General features: G+C 34.4%; 1 protein-coding gene across 2 annotated transcripts in view; it reads left to right on the top strand.

Annotated features, from left to right (window-relative positions):
- LOC127551357 (contactin-4) overlaps positions 1–20,503 on the top strand; it is a 703,767-nt gene that overhangs the window by 338,477 nt on the left and 344,787 nt on the right. For both annotated transcript variants that reach the window (XM_051981038.1, XM_051981047.1), the window contains exon 4: positions 4,786–4,961. In XM_051981038.1, coding sequence (XP_051836998.1) covers positions 4,786–4,961 — 176 coding nt within the window. The remainder of the gene's footprint in view (positions 1–4,785; positions 4,962–20,503) is intronic.

Genomic DNA, 20,503 nt, shown 5'->3' on the forward strand with positions numbered 1-20,503 from the left:
TAGAAGGACCAGTATAGGCAGACCAATAAAGTTATGCTCATTACTTCCTCAGCTGCTTTCTTGATGGGATACCAATTTTAAGTCCCAAACTCTAATCACAGCTCATATTATGTTGCAGTTACTTCAATGAGTTTTCAGAATTGTCATACTGAATTGGTCTGTTATTGTCTGAAGTGAGAGCTAGGGTGGAGACCATTGGGAAAGCTCTGGCAAGTGAAAACTATTTTCATCCCATTAGATGTGAGCTGCTTGAGATTGAGATCAGGGACTGTCTTTTGTCTTTCTTTGAATCCCAAGTGCTCAGCACTGTACCTGGCCTATTGTAGGTGATAAATAAATGTTGGTTTACTGATTAATCTTAAAGAAAAGGTCAGCATCTAATGCTCATCTTATTATAAAACTCCTTCCAAATATTCACTATGTGAATTATATAGAGTTATAAAAATGTTGTGTGTCCTCCCCCACACGCATATATTCATACTCCTACTAGTACATTAAAAGTAAGCTTCTTGGAGGTAAGCCAAAATGGTGGAATAAAGGTAGGAACTTCTCCAACCTCTCCCCCAAACTGCTCCAAATTATTTTAAGTAATGAATCTAAACACGTTAGAGCATCACATAACCCCCAAAATGGAAAAGAACATTTTCAGGCCAAAGGCATCTTAGAAGCTCAGCAAAAAAGGTCTGTGACTCCAAGTTTGGAGTCCAACATGCAACCCCAGCCGCAGCCCCAGCCCAGCCCAGCCCAGGTCCAACTTCTGAATTGGCAATAGTACTGGTAGCTTCCAGACTTCTCGGCCCAGAGACACCAAAGAAGACCTGGAAGATCAGCAGAAAAGGTCTGTGTTACCAGAATGAGATTCCAGCGCACAATCCCAGTGCATGCCCAACCCCAGCTCCAGCCAGACTCCAGAGAAGGCAAGGTGGGACCTCTTCAACAATGCTGGAGGCTTTCTGAGCCCTGGGACACCAGAGAAGACTCAGAAGGTCATTGGAGAAATCTGTGGCAAAGAGGTGGAAGTCTAATGTGTGATTCCAGCTCAACTCTGGTGGGCAGAGTCTCAGCCCAGGCCAGCACACTAGATCTTACACTACAGTGGGGTGAGATACTTGTAACAGCTTCAGAAGAGAAAAAAATACTTGTGGTCAGACTTCTGATAGGATTTCCAAAAATAGTTGCACAAAACCCCTGAAGCTTGGGACAGTGCACTCTCCACCCTGGAAACAGAGCCCTACTTTAATAAAGAGTAAAAAGCCAAATAATAGGCTAGGGAATCAGCAGAAAACAAAAAAAGTTTCTGACCATTGAAAGTTATGATGGTGACAAGGAAGATCAAAACACATATTTAGAAGATGATGACAAAGTCAAAGATCCTATGTCTAAAGCTTCCAAGAAAAATAAGAATTGGGCTCAGGCCATAGAATAGCTCAAAAAGGACTTTGAAAATCAAGTAACAGAGATAGAGGAAAACTTAGGGAAAGAATTGAGAGAACTACAAAAGAAAATACAAAAGACTAATGAGGAAAGAAATTCCTTAAAAAGCAAAAATGGTCAATTAGGAAAAGAGGTACAAAAGCTCACAGAGAAAAATAATTCCTTAAAAAATAGAATTCAGTTTTGTGCAAATGGAAGCTAATGACTTTATGAGAAATTAAGATACAATAAAGGAAAACCTAAAAAAGTGAAAAAATAGAAAAAATAGTGAAATATCTCATTGGAAAACAACTGACCTGGAAAATAGATCAAGGAGAGATCATTTAAAAATTATTGCTCTATCAGAAACTCATGATCATAAAAAGAGCCTGGACATCATTTTTCAAGAAAATATTAAGGAAAACTATCCTGATATTCTAGAACAAGAGGATAAAATAGAAATTGAAAGAATCCACCTATAACCTCCCTGAAAGAGATCCCAAAATGAAAACTCCTGGGAATATTATAGCCAAATTCTGGAACTCCCAGGTCAAAAAGAAAATATTGCAAGTATCCAGAAAGAAACAATTCAAGTAGAGTGGAGCCACAGTCAAGTTAATACAATAGTTAACAGCTTCTGCATTAAAGTACCGGAGGGCTTGGAATAGGATATTCAGAATAGTAATGGAGTTAGGATTACAACCAAGAATCACCTGTCCAGCAAAACTGAGTATAATCCTTCAGAGAAAAAGTGGTGATACAATGCCACAGGATTTTCAAGCATTAATGATGAAAAGACAAAAGCTATTCGAATGAAAAATTTGATTTTCAAATACAGGACTCTGAAGAATCATAAGGAGGTAATCAGAAAAAGGATTTCATAAGGGACTTAATAAGTTTATCTGTTTACATTCCTACATAGAAGAATGATACTTGTAATTCATTGAGAAGATCTCGTTATTATGGCAGTTAGAAGGGGTATATATAGACAGGGAACTCTCCAAAGTACCAGAAAAGGTGCTGATCTACTTTGGAAAAGGGAATTTCCTCAGCTATAGAGTTCTCTATACCTATGAAATCACAATAGTCTAATCTCCAACTCACTGGATGCCCAGTTATTAACACAGTGCCTCATATTCAATAAACAATGAATAAATGTGGATTGATTTATTATTTCAGGTAATAGAAAGATGCATGCATTATATTTGGAGATTGATTCCTCAAATGTAACATGTAATAATAAAATTATAGAGATGACTTAAGTAGAACATTGGCTAGAGTATCGTACTTGAAGAGGAAGACCTGAGTTCAGTGAAATCTCAGATACTTACTAGCTGTGTGACCTTAGGTAAGTTGCAATCTCTACCTGCTTCAGTTCCCTGAGCTATAAAATGTGGATTAAGGTTGTTGTGAGGATTGATTGAAGTGTTATTTGTTAAATGCTTAGCACAGCTTCTGTCATATAATAGCTATATTATTAAATGGCCATTCCTTTCCTAAATGTAACAATGTCTAAATTACAGATAATAATACAAATAAATATCACCATAAAATGTTACCATAGTATTTGATGAACTAGGTTTACAATGTGCTAAATGTCTAGGCAAAAGGTGAACTGAATAGGTATGTTTGGTCTCCATGATGTCTGTCAAATATGCTGTCATTTATAGATAATTCTAAATTCATTTGCCCTTTTAACTAATCTGGATTCAATATTTTGCCTCTTCCTTCATTACTCATCTACAACTATGGAGAATTAAGTGCTAAAATGTACTTTTTCCATGGCCCATCCTTGATCTGCCTGTGAATATTGGAAAAAATCAAAACCTCACATAGACGGGATCTACCATGCTTTTATCTTGTCTAACCCACTTTAGATGGCTCTCCCTTATAATCTTCAGTCTTCTTTTGTGTTATTAATTCCCCAGCAATTCTCCACAACCAGCAAAAGGTAGAGCTTTGTGTGGAGAAAGACTGGAAGCAGAGAGATTCATTAGGAGGCTATTTTTATTATGGAGGGTACAAAGATGAAGGTCTCACCTGGTGGGGTGACCATATCAGTAAAGAAAAAGAGATGATGATAAGAGTGCTTGTAATGACAGAAGTGATAAGATTTGGGGTACTGATTGGATATGACAGATAACAGAAAATGAAGCATCAAACAATGGCAAATCTTAGCTGTGCTTACCTAATGTCTGTCTGTTACCACAGAACTGAAAACAATAGTAGATACATATTTTGTCCATGATTGCTCAGTAGTTCATAAAATTGACATATGATTGAGCAGGCTTCCTCCAAATTCAATATGGACTCACTCTTTTACAATGAAGTTATTTTTTAGTTGTATTATGGGCTGAGCCTACTGAACTGGGCTTCATAGCCTGTCTTTTGGCATTTATTTGGTTTGTGAATTTGGGCAATTATTTCTCTGGACTTCAGGTGTTTTTTTTTTTTTTTCATTTCAAAAATGTGAACTTTGGACTAAGTGATCTTTAATATCCCTGTTAGTCTTACCTTCTCTGTAACTGAAACAATTTTGAATATTTAATCAAATATTCAAAAATTATAATGTGCTGAATGAAAGGCTAAGAGAAACTGTACTTTTCATTGACTCTTTAATGTACAGATGAGAAGTACAAGCCCCAACAAGAACAGTGATTGCCCAGGGCCAAACAAGTTCTACGTATTGGAGACCCCATTGAAACCCAGATCTTCTAAATGCATTGCTATGAACTGGGATTTAATTTCTTAGCAATGGGTCGCCTGGTGTAGAAAGAATCATTGAGTCATAAAATCTGGATTCAAGTTCCAATTATTACATGTAATAGCTCAAGGATTCTTGGAAGATTTAATGTCAAAATATTAATTTCCTCATCTTTAAAATTCAAATAATAATAATACTTGAGCTAAATGTGTTGCAAGGCTATTATAATGAAAACACTTTGTAAAACTTAAAAGTATGTAGGTTCCTGGCATATAATAAGTGCTTAGTAAATACTTATTTATTGATTCTACAAATGTGAGCTATTATTATTGGGTAATTGCTTAATATTTTATTATAAGCTACAACATATTGCAATTGTAACTATTCAGAAAAATGCAATATTAAATCCTTAGATATCATACAATGTCTAGCATATTACCTAGTCATAAATACAATTGTTTAAAATGACATTGAATCCTGTTAAATATATTGCTTGGTCAGGAAACGTAAGGATCTTGCCACGGTTGAGTTAATGCAGTTTGAATTTTCAAATTGGATTTAAAAGATCAGAAATAGTATTGTGTGCTATTTATATTTCCTGTTTTAGACAATTCAGAAATATTGATTAATATTATAAGAATTTATCTACTGGCATTTTTCTACCATAGGTGGAAGTTAAATGGAACAGATGTTGACATTGGTATGGATTTCCGCTACAGTGTGGTTGAAGGCAGCTTGTTGATCAATAACCCCAATAAAACCCAAGATGCTGGAACATACCAGTGCATAGCAACAAACTCATTTGGAACAATTGTGAGCAAGGAAGCAAAACTTCAGTTTGCTTGTAAGTAGCAATTAAATCACGTGGCAAAAACAGTATTGCATTCTGTACCATTATGCCAAGAAACAGTAGAAACCATTCCTTTAAAAAGAAGACACATATTTTTTAATTTGTTGTATAATGTTATTTTCTAAGATGTCTTATTTTATTTGGAAAATATCATGATTTGTAGGATAATTTGTTAAATCTGAGTGGGAAGAAAAGGTTCTATTTTTATGAGTGTTGAGATATTTTGGTGGTGTATTGCTTTGTATGTGCTTCGTATCCAGCTAGGGAGTGAGGAAAGCCACCTGGTAGCTGAGAATAGCATATAACTATTTTAATCACTAAACAGTGATGGTTGTTCATGCTTTAAAGATGCAAACACACGCAAACTATATTTTGAAATAGTAAATGTATAATAGCTTCTACAAACAGGTGTGACAAGAGTAGCCTTTGTTTCAGCAGATCCAGTAGAAATTAAAAGTTCAGCCACATTTTTAAATGGGTTTTCTGTTTAGGATTTCCGATTAGGATTTTCCTAATATAACATCCAGGCTCCTTTGGTAGTCTTCTAATGCTAAAAGTATTATAATTGCAAAGTCTAGTAGCAATAACATTGCAGAACATTCTCATTAATGAAAGCCTCTTTGGGGAACACAACATCAAATATAGCTAATATCCAATATTTTAATCTATTATTGTCATTCAGATGCATTTTCATTAACCAAGAAATGAATTTTCTAAATTGTATGTATATATGAATTTCAGGATCATATTATTTGTGAATGTCTGCTAAGATATTGCCTCTAAATATTCTTAGGAGCAGCAATTGATAGGAGGATAATATGACTGAAAGCTACATAGGAAAAATCCAATCATTAAGTAATTTCTTAATCTGTATATAATGTAACTCCAAAACACAATCTTGTGTTTTATAATAAGAAATAAATCTCAAGGGAAATTTGAAAATATGAAGATAAAGAGTCATAGGAACTTACAGTTATGAGGAATCTTAGTGGTCACCATCCTGTCTCCCACACAAAACAAGAATTCTACACAATCTCCTTCACAGGTACTTGTCCTGCACATACTTCTACACATCCTGTCTTTCAATCAGCTTATTCCTTTTCTGAATAATATTAATAATTAGAAATTTCTTCTTTAAATGACCAAAAAAAAATCTCCTTGGCAAATTTTACCCATTGGTGCTATTCCTATCCCAAGGCTACTGAGAATCTAAAATCTCTGCCACATGACATTCTTTCCAATATTGGCAGATTGCCTGTCATCCTTGTCTCTTATTCTCCAGATTTTATGTCTCATCAGGCCCTTTAACCCTTCCTCTAGCATGCTTTCTAGATTCCTCAACACCAGATGCTCTTTGATAGTACAGGCTATTTAATTTACATCTTTGTATTTCCAGTGTATACCAGTTTTGATCCATACTATGCTCATAATAAATGTTTGTCAAAAGAATGAATGAATACCAGTTTTTATGTAATTTCTTTCAAGGCAAAAGCGATCCCATTTTTTCTGTCTAGCATTCTTGGCATTTAGTAGATGCTTGATAAATGCTTGTTGATTTGGCAAATTTAGTCCTGGATTACAAGAAAATTCATTTATTGCTTATAGGGACCTTAGAAGTTATCACGTCAAGCTTCCTCTCATTTACATAAAAGAAAAATTGAGGGCTAGGAAAATTAAATGATACATCCAATGTTACATAGGTAGTAATTAGCAGAACTTTCTTAAAACAGGATTGCCAGTATAAAACACAATGCCTTGAATGTAATTTGACTAGCATGGTGTATTGTAGATGTAGATGTAGAATGGAATTTGATGTCATATAGTCCAGCTCCCTCCCCTCACCCATCCATTTATGGATGAGAAAACCAGAACCTAAGTGATTAGACAGAGGTCACAGAAGTAGTAAATGATGTAGTCATCACTTGCTCTAGTATCCTCTGACTCCAAATTCAGTCCTCTTTCCACTGAAGCATATTGTTTTAACAGCATTCCCCAACAAAACAAGTTGGTATGTTATAACGTCCCACAGACAACTGATGTGAATCCAAACTCCTCAATTTCTTCCATTTCTTGACTCAAAGTCAGCTCTTCCCCATTGTCAGGTCTCTTAGATGTCACCATCTTTCTTTGATAACATGCTATCTTGGCAGACTGAGTAGGACTATAAGTCAGTATGTTAAGTGCTATGATATCATCAGTGTGGGAACTCCTTCCAGTGATATGGCTCATAAGTGACATAGTTTTATCCTGTATTTTATTTTCTCTTTACCTAAATTCAGTTCAATATTTAATATTCTATTAAATCCCATCAAGATTCATGGTTCATGAACCATAGTTAATCATTTTTTGTCTCTTATTCCAGCTCATGGAGATAATCAGAACTCTTGATTCTATCATACAATAAATATTTTTGCTATGACTTCCAGGATTATGTAACCTGCAAATTTGATAGTCATGACTTGCAATTCTTTATTCAAGTCACTGATAAAAACATTTAGTAAGACAGAACCCAAATAAAGAATACTTCCGGATGTTTGAGTTGACATTGATTAATTAGCCAATACTCATTCAATATTGTGCCTCCTTTTAGTTTGACAAATATTTAAGTGTCTTCTCTGTACAGTGTAGACCTCATTAGACCCTGAGAGAGATGTAGTGTTTAGAAAATAACTGGTTCCTCAAAAAAAAAAAAAAAAAAAAAAAAAAAAAAAAAACCACTGTACACAGTAACAACCACATCAAGTGATAATCAACTGTTATGGATTTGGCTCTTTTAAACAATATAGTGATTCAAGGCAATTTCAATAGATTCGGGATGGAAAATGCCATCAACATTCAGAGAGAGAAATATGGAGATTGACTATGGATCAAAGAATAGTATTTTCACCTTTTTATTGTTGTTTGCTTGCTTTTTTTCTTTCTCCTGTTTTTGTTTCTCTTTTGATCTGATTTTTCTTAAACAACAGGACAAATACAGAACTATGTTTAAAACAATTGCACATATTTAGCACATATTAGATTGCTTGCTGTCTTGGGGAGAGGGGAGATAAAGGAAGAAGGGATTTTGAAACAAAGAGTTATCTCAAAATGACTGTTGAAAACTATCTTTACATGTAGTAAAAGATACTACTTTTACTTGGTAAAAGTAAATTGGAAGAATAAAATACTATTAGAAAAAAAGAGAAAATAAGTGATTCCTTCCTTCATGGAGCATACAGTGAAATAGAAGAAAATGACCGATGGCTATAACAAGAAATAATAAATGAGTAGTATTTGAGAGCAAACAAAAGTCTATGTGAAATCCAAAAATCATTGCTGATTGGAAGACTAAGATAAGGTTTCTTTTTAAAAGCATCACTTGACTTGGTCTCTAAGGGACTGAAGGAAATTCAAAAGGTGCTAATTGAAGGAAAAAAAAGGACATTCTTTGTGTGTGGAGAAGAGAATGAGCAGCATTAACTGTGATAATCCATAGTTTTTATGGCATAATGCATAGTTAAAGTTGACTATATCATCAATTATGTGGAGAAGAATAATATGGGACATGGTCAGAGAAGTAGAGCCATACCAGAAAGTAGGGGGTCTCAATTGGCAGATGTTTGAGCCTAAACTTGAATCAATAGTCATCAGTCAACTGAAAGATTTTGATCAGAATATTGAAAATAGTTCTGATATCAATTTTAATATGGTTGGAGAAAGAAGTTAAGAAGGAAAATAGAGACAGTTTGTGAGGAAGTTACTCCACTAGTTGAGGTGAGGGCTAATGGAATCCATACTTAGGGTATTAATAAGGAAAAAAGAAAGAAAAGAACAGATTTGCAAAGATAAAAATAACAGAATTTGGTAATAGAGGAAAGGGAGAAAGAAGAATCTGAAAAGGTTCCAAAATTAGGAGACTGAATGAATGGCAATTCCTCTGAAAAAGTTAATTCATAAGAAGGAAGACATTTTAGTGAAAAAGATTAGCTCATGTTTAAAATGTTAAGTTTGAAAAGATAGAGATATTCTGTGGGAAATTGGAGATGTGAGACTAGAACTCTGAAGAATAGATTGGGAAATCAATTGCATCAAGGTAATAGTCAATATGGATTAAGTAAAATTTCTCTGAGGGGCTGGATGGGGGAAGACAAGAATGACAAGGAAAGGACTTCAGAGAATATTCACTTAAGTGAATTGGGAAGCGGGAAAAGGGATAGTGAAAGACTCAGAGAAACTTTTAAAGGTTGAAGAAAGTCCAAGGGAGTGCAATTGTTTTTAAGAAAGTGAGAAGAGATTATCTTGAAGAAGTCTGACATTCTACAGATAGGACAAAGAGAAAGAGGATTGAAAAATTCCTTTGGTTTTAGTGATTAGGATGTCCTCCGTAACCTTGGAGAGTGATTTCCATAGAATTTAGGAAATAGAAACCAAAATGAAAAGAACAGCAGAATGGAAAGTAAGTAAAGCCATGAAGTAGAAACCTTTTCAAAGCAGTTTTACAATGCAAAAAAAAAAAAAAGAAAGAAAGAAGAAGAAGAAGAAGAAGAAGAAGAAGAAAAGAAAGAAAGAAAGAAAGAAAGAAAGAAAGAAAGAAAGAAAGAAAGAAAGAAAGAAAGAAAGAAAGAAGAAAAGAAAAGAAAAAATAAGACAATGGCTGTAAAGGAAGGCAAAGGAAGGTTTTTTCATTCTATCCTTTCCCATTTCCTTTGGGAAATTGCCACTTTAAACCTTCCTTGTCCCTCTCTCTCATCTTTAATTTATCCTTATCTCTATCAAAAAAAAAAAAGCAGTAAAAGTTATTTTAAATTTTTTTATATCTAATGAAACAAGCATTTCTATGACAGTATAATTTTTTAAAAGATTGAAACTGCAAATCTATTATGTACAACTTGTTTATTCCTTTTAAATGTATAATACAGTTAACATGTAAACTTTTTTTTTCCTTCCTTCCCCATGCCCGAGTTAAAATACCATCTATGATGCTTATTATCCACATGATCTTGAAAAGTCACTTAAATTGCCTGGACCTCAATAAAAGAAATTAATTTGACTGCCTCTGAGGTTCTTTCTATCCTACTGGTGATTATAATGACTCCATTTGTTCTGTCCACATATGGATTCAGGTCTTGGCCTTTGTCCCCTTAAGCTATTATCCTGTTAAGTTCATACTTTCCATAACTAATTTTCTAGGAAGTACCTACACTGATTACTGCCTCCATTTCTTCATTGCTCACTCATTCTTTTTAGCTTAGTTTATGATCCCAGTCTACTGCTCTCTCTTAAAAGCTATCAGATATCTCTTCTTGCCAAGTCAAATGGCCTTCTCAATCAACCTTTCTCTGACATGTTTGCAACTGTTGACTATGTCTACTTTTGACCATCATCTTTTCCTAGATATGCTCTTGTTCTTTGGTTTCCATATGAATTTTTTTCTGCCAGTTCTTTTTCTACCTCACCAATGTGGTTTTCACTATCCTTTGTACACTCCCCCAAAGGTTCTCTCTCCTGAAATTCTCTTTCTCATAATTCCAAACTGATACCTTCTAACAACTTAAATTCAACATATCCACCTTATCATCCACCACTTCCTAAATTTCTCCAGAAGAAAACTTCCTTGTTCCCATGATGGTACCACTATCTTTCAAAGTATCCAAGTCCAAAAAATTGGCATTGCCTTTGAACCTCCTATCTTAGGATTTTCATTTTCAATCAGATTTTAATCAGCAATCAAGTCAGTGAACCATTGGTTTAAAAATGTCTTGACAACTAAAGCAATCTTAGGACTTCTGAGGCCCTTCTAATCAAATCCCTTCATTTTAATGGTTAGAGAACTGAAGTCTGGAGAGATTTGTAACGTGGTCAAGATAACAAAAAATCTATAAAAGCATAGATTTGGAGGTGGAGAGGAACATAGAAGCCAATGATCCAACTTTCTTATTTTACCAATGAGAAAATGAATGCCTAGAGAACTTAAATGATTTGAGGCTAGTAAATTTCTGATTTTGTTTTTGAACTCAGGACTTTTGAACTCAGTTATTGTAAGTCCAGTGCCATAGTCACTAAACCAGGCTATCTCTCAGAGAGGAAGTGATAAAACCATGATTTAATCCCAGGTCCTGTGACATCGAGTCGAATATATTTTTCTAAAACACACTTCATCTGATTGGGCATTCTAGTTAGACTGGTATTTTGTCCTAATAATATTCTAAAGTATGAAACAGAGAAATGCCATGGGAGGAGGGGAAGAGGGTTCAAGAAGAATCCCAGAGGTCACAGGGGTGCAATATTCTCTTTCTGGCTTGTTCCTGAACAGTAGGCTGTGTTCTAGGACCCTTGACATTAATATGATGATTGTTAATGAGGAAAAGACATCACTTAGCTCATCTAAGGTATTTATTTATTTTAACCCATCAATAATTGTGATCATTCAAAAATGGCATACTTTTTTTTACCTTAACCTGCTTCTCTATAATATAATTAGAAAGATTTACAGCCTATTTCTAAAATAAAAAAGGTTTCTGAGATGCTGAGAGATCTCAAAGCTCATGCACTAAATCAATGCATATTAATTAGAGACAGCTGATATCACAGTGAATAGAACACTGGGCCTGGAGTCAGAAAAAGCTGAGCTCAAATCTGGTTTCAGATACTTATTAATCATGTGGGTGAGTCATTTAATACTGTCTGCCTCAGTTTCCATATCTGTAAAAATGACATCATAATAACATCTACCTTTACTTCTACTGGATGGGAGGTAAGATAGAAAGGAATGGAATCTCCTCCAAGAGAATTTGGTTTTAAATCCTCACCTGCAGATTTGAAATCTTCCACTACTAGGGATGGACCACTCTGGGCTGAGTTCACTGATGAAATGATTGTGCCTTTACATATGGGCATTTGGTATGACTGATCCTTTCAGCCATATTCATCATATTGTTTTCTATCTTGACTCAAGCAGAGATGTATATATCAGAAAGAAATCAAAAAGTGTGAACTATCCTACTTTATAAATTTGAAAATGATTGATAGTTTCTAGTGGATGGGGAACTCTACTCTTCCACAAGGAAGTGTGGATATTGACAAGGTAATAAGGTTAAATATACACAGATAAAATTATAATATCTCATATAATTTACATAGAGCAATAAAGATGGTAAATGCCTTACATACTTTAAAGGGGAAGCTAAATGGAACACTGGATAAAGACCTAGAACAGGAATCAAGAAGACCTGAATTTAAATACTGCCTCCAACTCTTACTAACTTTGTGATTCTGGTCAATCATTTAACCTCTGGCTCAGTTCCCTCCTCTGGTAAATGAAGTTAATATTAATAGCACCACATTATTTTTTTCTTTTTTCTTTTTTTTGTTTGAATCTTGCATAAAACAATTAATATGGACATATTTTACATGATTGCACATGTATAACTTGTATCAGATTGCTTACCATCTTGGGGGGAAAGGGCAAAAGAGAGAGAATTTGGAACTCAAAACCAATTGTTAATGTCAAAAATTGTTTTTATATGTAATTGGGGGGAAATAAAATATTATTTTAAAATAACAACAATAATAATAATAATAATGGCGCCTACTTCTCAGAGTTCTTCTGAGGATCAGTTAACAAAATATGTGTAAAAGTCTTAACATAGCTCCTGGCACATAGTGCACACTTAATAAATGCTAGTATTTTTGTTTCTAATTTATATTATGTCACTTGATCTTTATCATAACCCAGAAAGGTAGTTTCTATTACTATTCTCATATTATAGAAACTGAGAAATTGAAGCTGAAAATGGCTAAGCAGCTTGACCAGAATCACACAGCTAATAATGATTTGAGGCAGGTTTCAAATTCAGATCTTCCTAATCCCAAGGACAGTGCTCCATTGACTATAGTACCAAAATAAAGGACCCATATCAACAGCCAAATCTAATTCTATTTGAAAGTCATTGTATTCTCTACCTCAATATGGCAATTTTTCACTTATAAATTAGGTGTATTAAAAAACATGTGTACAACATCCCACTACAATGCCTTTTCTTGTGGAAAAGGAGGATATATTGTCTTGAGTGCCTAAGTGGCTTGTCTAACTTGATTGAGTTCATAAGACAAGTTGTTCATTTCTCCATTTTACCTTGTTTGACACAGGCTGTTAGTCCTCAAGTAGATTTGAATACAGCTTTATTTTGCTTCTAACAGATCCAGATTTTCTCCCAGGAGACAGGTCTTTTCTGTATAACTGATCTTCAAGAAATGGATTTGGGGAGTTGATAGAATTGTTTCCTTTTTAAGGAAAAAGTAGAATTTACAAGTTGCCTTCCAGGGCTTTTTTAAAGAAAAATATCAGAGGTAGCATAGAAAAGCTTCATTTAGCTTCTTTCTAGTTTTAAGGAAATGTTTAGAGCTCTTGAGGGTTAAAAGATTTATTTAAGCTCACACAGTTAGGATGTGTCATAAACAGGACTTGAATCCAGATCTTCGGGATGTCAAGGTCTTTTCTCTAACCATTACACTACCCTACCTTGCATTCCCATATATGTTCTAGTGTGTATACAAATAGATTGGAATAGATAATCTCCATTGTCCCCACTGAGCTCCAGTTTCTGGAATGTATACTAGTTAGATCATCTACTTTGTTCTTTGGAACTCTTACCAGAAATATCTTATTGTTGGAAATAGTGTTAACATCTGAAACCTCACATTATATACCTTAATTGTGCATAAATTTGGGGTTGTAATTTTTATTTAATTGGTTTTAGGATCCATAATGAGAATAATTGATAACAATGTTTCTGCTTCAAAAGTTAAGATGCAAATTCCCTATTTATGGGCAATTCAGTTGTAAAACATTCTGAATATTGATATTTAATGATAAATAACTGTGTGGGTAGGTAAACTGCATTTCCCCAAAGCAGTTAATGACATATTATCAGTTTTCTTACTCTCAAATTGTTTTCATTTCCCCTCTCATTTCTGAGAAAGATGTGCTTTTACCATAGATCATAATGAACAGCTTCCTAGAGAATAATCTAATAACTCCAGATATCAGTCTGTCAGGGTGATTGCTTCATAAATATTGCTTGGGGCCTCCTTCACAGAAGTTCAGCTGCTTTACAGCAGCCCAGATCAGCCAAATCAGAGACTTCTGCTATCCATCATGCTAAGGCTTTGAACTATTATAATTCATAACTAAGTACTTCTAAATTGCTTGTGGTATAATTAAATCATTTAACAAAACCAAGTTACCTAGCTAAAGTAGGAAAACCCTTAAGATCTACCATTTTAAAGGTTTGATTAGCATAGTATAGAATGGTAGAGACAATATAGTATGAGTGGAATAGAATAGAATGAGATAGAATAAGATGGGATGGAGCAGAATAGGATAGGATAGGATAGGATAGGATAGGATAGGATAGGATAGGATAGGATAGGATAGGATAGGATAGGATAGGATAGGATAGGATAGGATATTATAGGATAGGATAGGATAAAATGGATGGGATGAGATATGGGATATGGTAGATATGATAGTATAGGATAGGATAAGATAGGGGGGAAATTACAATAAAATAAGATAGGTTAGAATGGAAAGGAATGAGATGGGATGGGATGAAATAGAATAGAATAAAATGGATAGAATGGCATAGAATAATATAGAATAGCATAGGATAGTATAGACTGAAATGGTACGATATGATGAAGTGGAGTGGAACAGAGCAAACAGAATACTATGGACAAAGAATTTTCTGGAGAGTCAAAAGACTTGAGTTGTAGTCCAACTTCTGCCACTATATATGTGATCTTGGCCAAGTCATCTTACTTTGTCTGAATCTTAGTTTTCTCATTAAAGAAAAAATATATTCTGAAGTCCTTTGTACTACCCAAATTTTTTGATATCAATTACAGCTTTGAGCTCTCCATATTTTTTTTAATTTGGGGAATAAAAGAAAAATGGAATTATTAACAATATACCTTGATGCTGGGACCCCATACTGCTCTGGAATTTGGAGACCAAATAAAAAACAAAACAACATCAAATTAAGGAAGGATGGAGGAAAAAAAGAAAGGATGAAATAAAAAATCAATAGTTTGTTCAGAATTGGAAGAGCTGTTCTGTCTTTTCCTTGTCTATACCAAGCACTGTGTCTCTGTAGCTCATTAAGTCCTATTTCATTTCTTCAAACCACAGAAAATGCCATAAATTCTGTCAGCTCACTATTTATATAGAAGAAAAGATCAAAAAAACAATGTTGAAGACTGGTGACCTTGTTTAGAAACAACCATTTTATATTGCCCTGGACAATAGCATTAAGAGTAGCTTCCTGATTCATCTGTAGAACTTAACGACTCAGCTCTCTTTTCTTCTTCCTCAATATAGCTATTAAATTTACAGTTCTGAAGTAGGGATCTGACATGTTATTACACTGCTCAAAAAGTCAAGTGGCTCCCTATTGCCTATGGAGTAAAATTTGATTTTCCATATTGGCCATTTGAAACTCTATAATCTGGCTATAATTTCTATTTCTAATTCATTATTCCCTTCATACATTCTGTATTCCAGTCAAAATAGCTTACTTGCTATTTTGTTTGACATAACAATCTCTGAATTCTTTTCAAAGGTTATTCCCCATGCCTATAATACTTCTCTTTCTCTCCCTAACGTCTTTTGGTATCTATGACATCCTTCATGACTCAACCCAAAGGCTACTATATACAGGATCATTTCTGACTCATTGAGTCATCAATACCTTCCCCAATGAGGAAAAATTACTTTGTACATATTTTGGATTTACTTATCTAAAAATATCTCCTCTCTCTAATAGAATAAATGTTTCTTTTTTTTTTTTTTTTATAATAAATTTTATTTTATTTAATAATAACTTCGCATTGACAGAATCCATGCCAGGATAATTTCTACACGACATTATCCCTTGCAATCACTTATGTTTCGTTTTTTTTTCCCCCTCCCTCCCTCCTCCCCCCCCCCAGGATGGCAAGCAGTCCTATATATGCTAAACATGTTGCAGTATATCCTAGATACAATACATATTTGCAGAACCAAACAGTTCTCTTGTTGCACAGGGAGAATTGGATTCAGAAGGTAAAAATAACTCGGGAAGAAAATCAAAAATGCAAATAGTTCACATTCATTTCCCAGTATTCCTTCTTTGGGTGTAGCTGTTTCTGTCCATCATTTCTCCAATGAAACTCAGTTAAGTCTCTTTGTCAGAGAAATCCACTTCCATCAGAATACATCCTCATACAATATCGTTGTCGAAGTGTATAATGATCTCCTGGTTCTGCTCATCTCACTTAGCATCAGTCCATGTAGGTCTCTCCAAGCCTCTCTGTATTCATCCTGCTGGTCATTCCTTACAGAGCAATAATATTCCATAACATTCATATACCACAATTTACCCAGCCATTCTCCAATTGATGGGCATCCATTCATTTTCCAGTTTCTAGCCACTACAAACAGGGCTGCTACAAACATTTTGGCACATACAGGTCCCCTTCCCTTTTTTAGTATCTCTTTGGGGTATAAGCCCAATAGAAACACTGTTGGATCAAAGGGTATGCACAGTTTGATAACTTTTTGGGCATAATTCCAGATCGCTCTCCAGAATGGCTGGATTCGTTCACAACTCCACCAACAATGCATCAATGTCCCCGTTTTCCCGCATCCCCTCCAACATTCATCATTGTTTTTTCCTGTCATCTTAGCCAATCTGACAGGTGTGTAGTGATATCTCAGAGTTGTCTTAATTTGCATTTCTCTGATCAATAGTGATTTGGAACACTCTTTCATGTGAGTGGTAATAGTTTCAATTTCTTCATCTGAAAATTGTCTGTTCATATCCTTTGACCATTTATCAATTGGAGAATGGCTTGATTTTTTATAAATTTGAGTCAGTTCTCTATATATTTTGGAAATGAGGCCTTTATCAGAACCTTTAATTGTAAAGATGTTTTCCCAGTTAGTTACTTCCCTACTAATCTTGTTTGCATTCGTTCTGTTTGTACAAAGGCTTTTTAATTTGATATAATCAAAATTTTCTATTTTGTGATTGGTAATGGTCTCTAGTTCATCTTTGGTCACAAATTTCTTTCTCCTCCACAAGTCTGAGAGATAAACTATCCTATGTTCCTCTAATTTATTTATAATCTCGTTCTTTATGCCTAGGTCATGGACCCATTTTGATCTTATCTTGGTATGTGGTGTTAAGTGTGGGTCCTTGCCTAATTTCTGCCATACTAATTTCCAGTTATCCCAGCAGTTTTTATCAAATAATGAAATCTTATCCCAAAATTTAGAATCTTTGGGTTTGTCAAACACTAGATTGCTATAGTTGACTATTCTGTCTTGTGAACCTAACCTTTTCCACTGATCAACTAATCTATTTCTAAGCCAATACCAGATGGTTTTGGTGACTGCTGCTTTATAATATAATTTTAGATCAGGTACAGCTAGACCACCTTCATTTGATTTTTTTTTTCATTAATTCCCTTGAGATTCTCTTTTTTTTTTTTTTTTTTTTTTTTTTTTTTTTTTTTTTTTTTTTTTTTTTTTTTTTTTTTTTTTTTTTTTTTTTTTTTTATAATAAATTTTATTTTATTTAATAATAACTTCGCATTGACAGAATCCATGCCAGGATAATTTCTACACGACATTATCCCTTGCAATCACTTATGTTTCGTTTTTTCCCCTCCCTCCCTCCTCCCCCCCCCCCCCCCCCAGGATGGCAAGCAGTCCTATATATGCTAAACATGTTGCAGTATATCCTAGATACAATACATATTTGCAGAACCAAACAGTTCTCTTGTTGCACAGGGAGAATTGGATTCAGAAGGTAAAAATAACTCGGGAAGAAAATCAAAATTGCAAATAGTTCACATTCATTTCCCAGTATTCCTTCTTTGGGTGTAGCTGTTTCTGTCCATCATTTCTCCAATGAAACTCAGTTAAGTCTCTTTGTCAGAGAAATCCACTTCCATCAGAATACATCCTCATACAATATCGTTGTCGAAGTGTATAATGATCTCCTGGTTCTGCTCATCTCACTTAGCATCAGTCCATGTAGGTCTCTCCAAGCCTCTCTGTATTCATCCTGCTGGTCATTCCTTACAGAGCAATAATATTCCATAACGTTCATATACCACAATTTACCCAGCCATTCTCCAATTGATGGGCATCCATTCATTTTCCAGTTTCTAGCCACTACAAACAGGGCTGCTACAAACATTTTGGCACATACAGGTCCCCTTCCCTTTTTTAGTATCTCTTTGGGGTATAAGCCCAATAGAAACACTGTTGGATCAAAGGGTATGCACAGTTTGATAACTTTTTGGGCATAATTCCAGATCGCTCTCCAGAATGGCTGGATTCGTTCACAACTCCACCAACAATGCATCAATGTCCCCGTTTTCCCGCATCCCCTCCAACATTCATCATTGTTTTTTCCTGTCATCTTAGCCAATCTGACAGGAGTGTAGTGATATCTCAGAGTTGTCTTAATTTGCATTTCTCTGATCAATAGTGATTTGGAACACTCTTTCATGTGAGTGGTAATAGTTTCAATTTCTTCATCTGAAAATTGTCTGTTCATATCCTTTGACCATTTATCAATTGGAGAATGGCTTGATTTTTTATAAATTTGAGTCAGTTCTCTATATATTTTGGAAATGAGACCTTTATCAGAACCTTTAATTGTAAAGATGTTTTCCCAGTTAGTTACTTCCCTACTAATCTTGTTTGCATTCGTTCTGTTTGTACAAAGGCTTTTTAATTTGATATAATCAAAATTTTCTATTTTGTGATTGGTAATGGTCTCTAGTTCATCTTTGGTCACAAATTTCTTTCTCCTCCACAAGTCTGAGAGATAAACTATCCTATGTTCTTCTAATTTATTTATAATCTCGTTCTTTATGCCTAGGTCATGGACCCATTTTGATCTTATCTTGGTATGTGGTGTTAAGTGTGGGTCCTTGCCTAATTTCTGCCATACTAATTTCCAGTTATCCCAGCAGTTTTTATCAAATAATGAAATCTTATCCCAAAATTTAGAATCTTTGGGTTTGTCAAACACTAGATTGCTATAGTTGACTATTCTGTCTTGTGAACCTAACCTTTTCCACTGATCAACTAATCTATTTCTAAGCCAATACCAGATGGTTTTGGTGACTGCTGCTTTATAATATAATTTTAGATCAGGTACAGCTAGACCACCTTCATTTGATTTTTTTTTCATTAATTCCCTTGAGATTCTCGACTTTTTATTGTTCCATATGAATTTTGTTGTTATTTTTTCTAAATCATTAAAATATTTTCTTGGAAGTCTGATTGGTATAGCACTAAATAAATAGATTAGTTTAGGGAGTATTGTCATCTTTATTATATTTGCTCGGCCTATCCAAGAGCACTTAATATTTTTCCAATTATTTAAGTCTGACTTTATTTGTGTGTTCCCTTGAGATTCTCGACTTTTTATTGTTCCATATGAATTTTGTTGTTATTTTTTCTAAATCATTAAAATATTTTCTTGGAAGTCTGATTGGTATAGCACTAAATAAATAGATTAGTTTAGGGAGTATTGTCATCTTTATTATATTTGCTCGGCCTATCCAAGAGCACTTAATATTTTTCCAATTATTTAAGTCTGACTTTATTTGTGTGAAAACTTTTTTGTAATTTTGCTCATATAATTCCTGACTTTCCTTTGGTAGGTAGATTCCCAAATATTTTATGCTATCAACAGTTATTTTGAATGGAATTTCTCTTTGTATCTCTTGCTCTTGGATTTTGTTGGTGGTGTATAAGAATGCTGAGGATTTATGGGGATTTATTTTGTATCCTGCTACTTTGCTAAAATTATGAATTATTTCTAATAGCTTTTTAGTAGAATCTCTGGGGTTTTCTAGGTATACCATCATATCATCTGCAAAGAGTGATAGTTTGGTTTCCTCATTGCCTACTCTAATTCCTTTAATCTCTTTCTCGACTCTTATTGCAGAGGCCAGTGTTTCTAATACAATATTGAATAATAATGGTGATAGTGGGCAACCTTGCTTCACTCCAGATCTTACCGGGAAAGGTTCCAGTTTTTCCCCATTGCATATGATGCTTACTGAAGGTTTAAAATATATGCTCCTAACTATTTTAAGGAAAAGTCCTTTTATTCCTATGCTCTCAAGTGTTTTTATTAGGAATGGCTGTTGGATTTTATCAAATGCTTTTTCTGCATCTATTGAAATGATCATATGGTTTTTGTTTGGTTGGTTGTTGATATAGTCAATTATGTTAATAGTTTTCCTAATATTGAACCAGCCCTGCATTCCTGGTATAAATCCTACTTGGTCATAGTGTATTATCCTGGGGATGATTTTCTGTAATCTTTTTGCTAATATTTTATTTAAGATTTTAGCATCAATATTCATTAGGGAGATTGGTCTATAATTTTCTTTCTCTGTTTTCAGCCTACCTGGTTTAGGTATCAGTACCATGTCTGTGTCATAAAAGGAGTTTGGTAGGACTCCTTCAATCCCTACTTTTTCAAATA

This window comes from Antechinus flavipes, chromosome 1, assembly GCF_016432865.1.
Source record: "Antechinus flavipes isolate AdamAnt ecotype Samford, QLD, Australia chromosome 1, AdamAnt_v2, whole genome shotgun sequence".
NCBI classification, from domain to species: domain Eukaryota; kingdom Metazoa; phylum Chordata; class Mammalia; order Dasyuromorphia; family Dasyuridae; genus Antechinus; species Antechinus flavipes.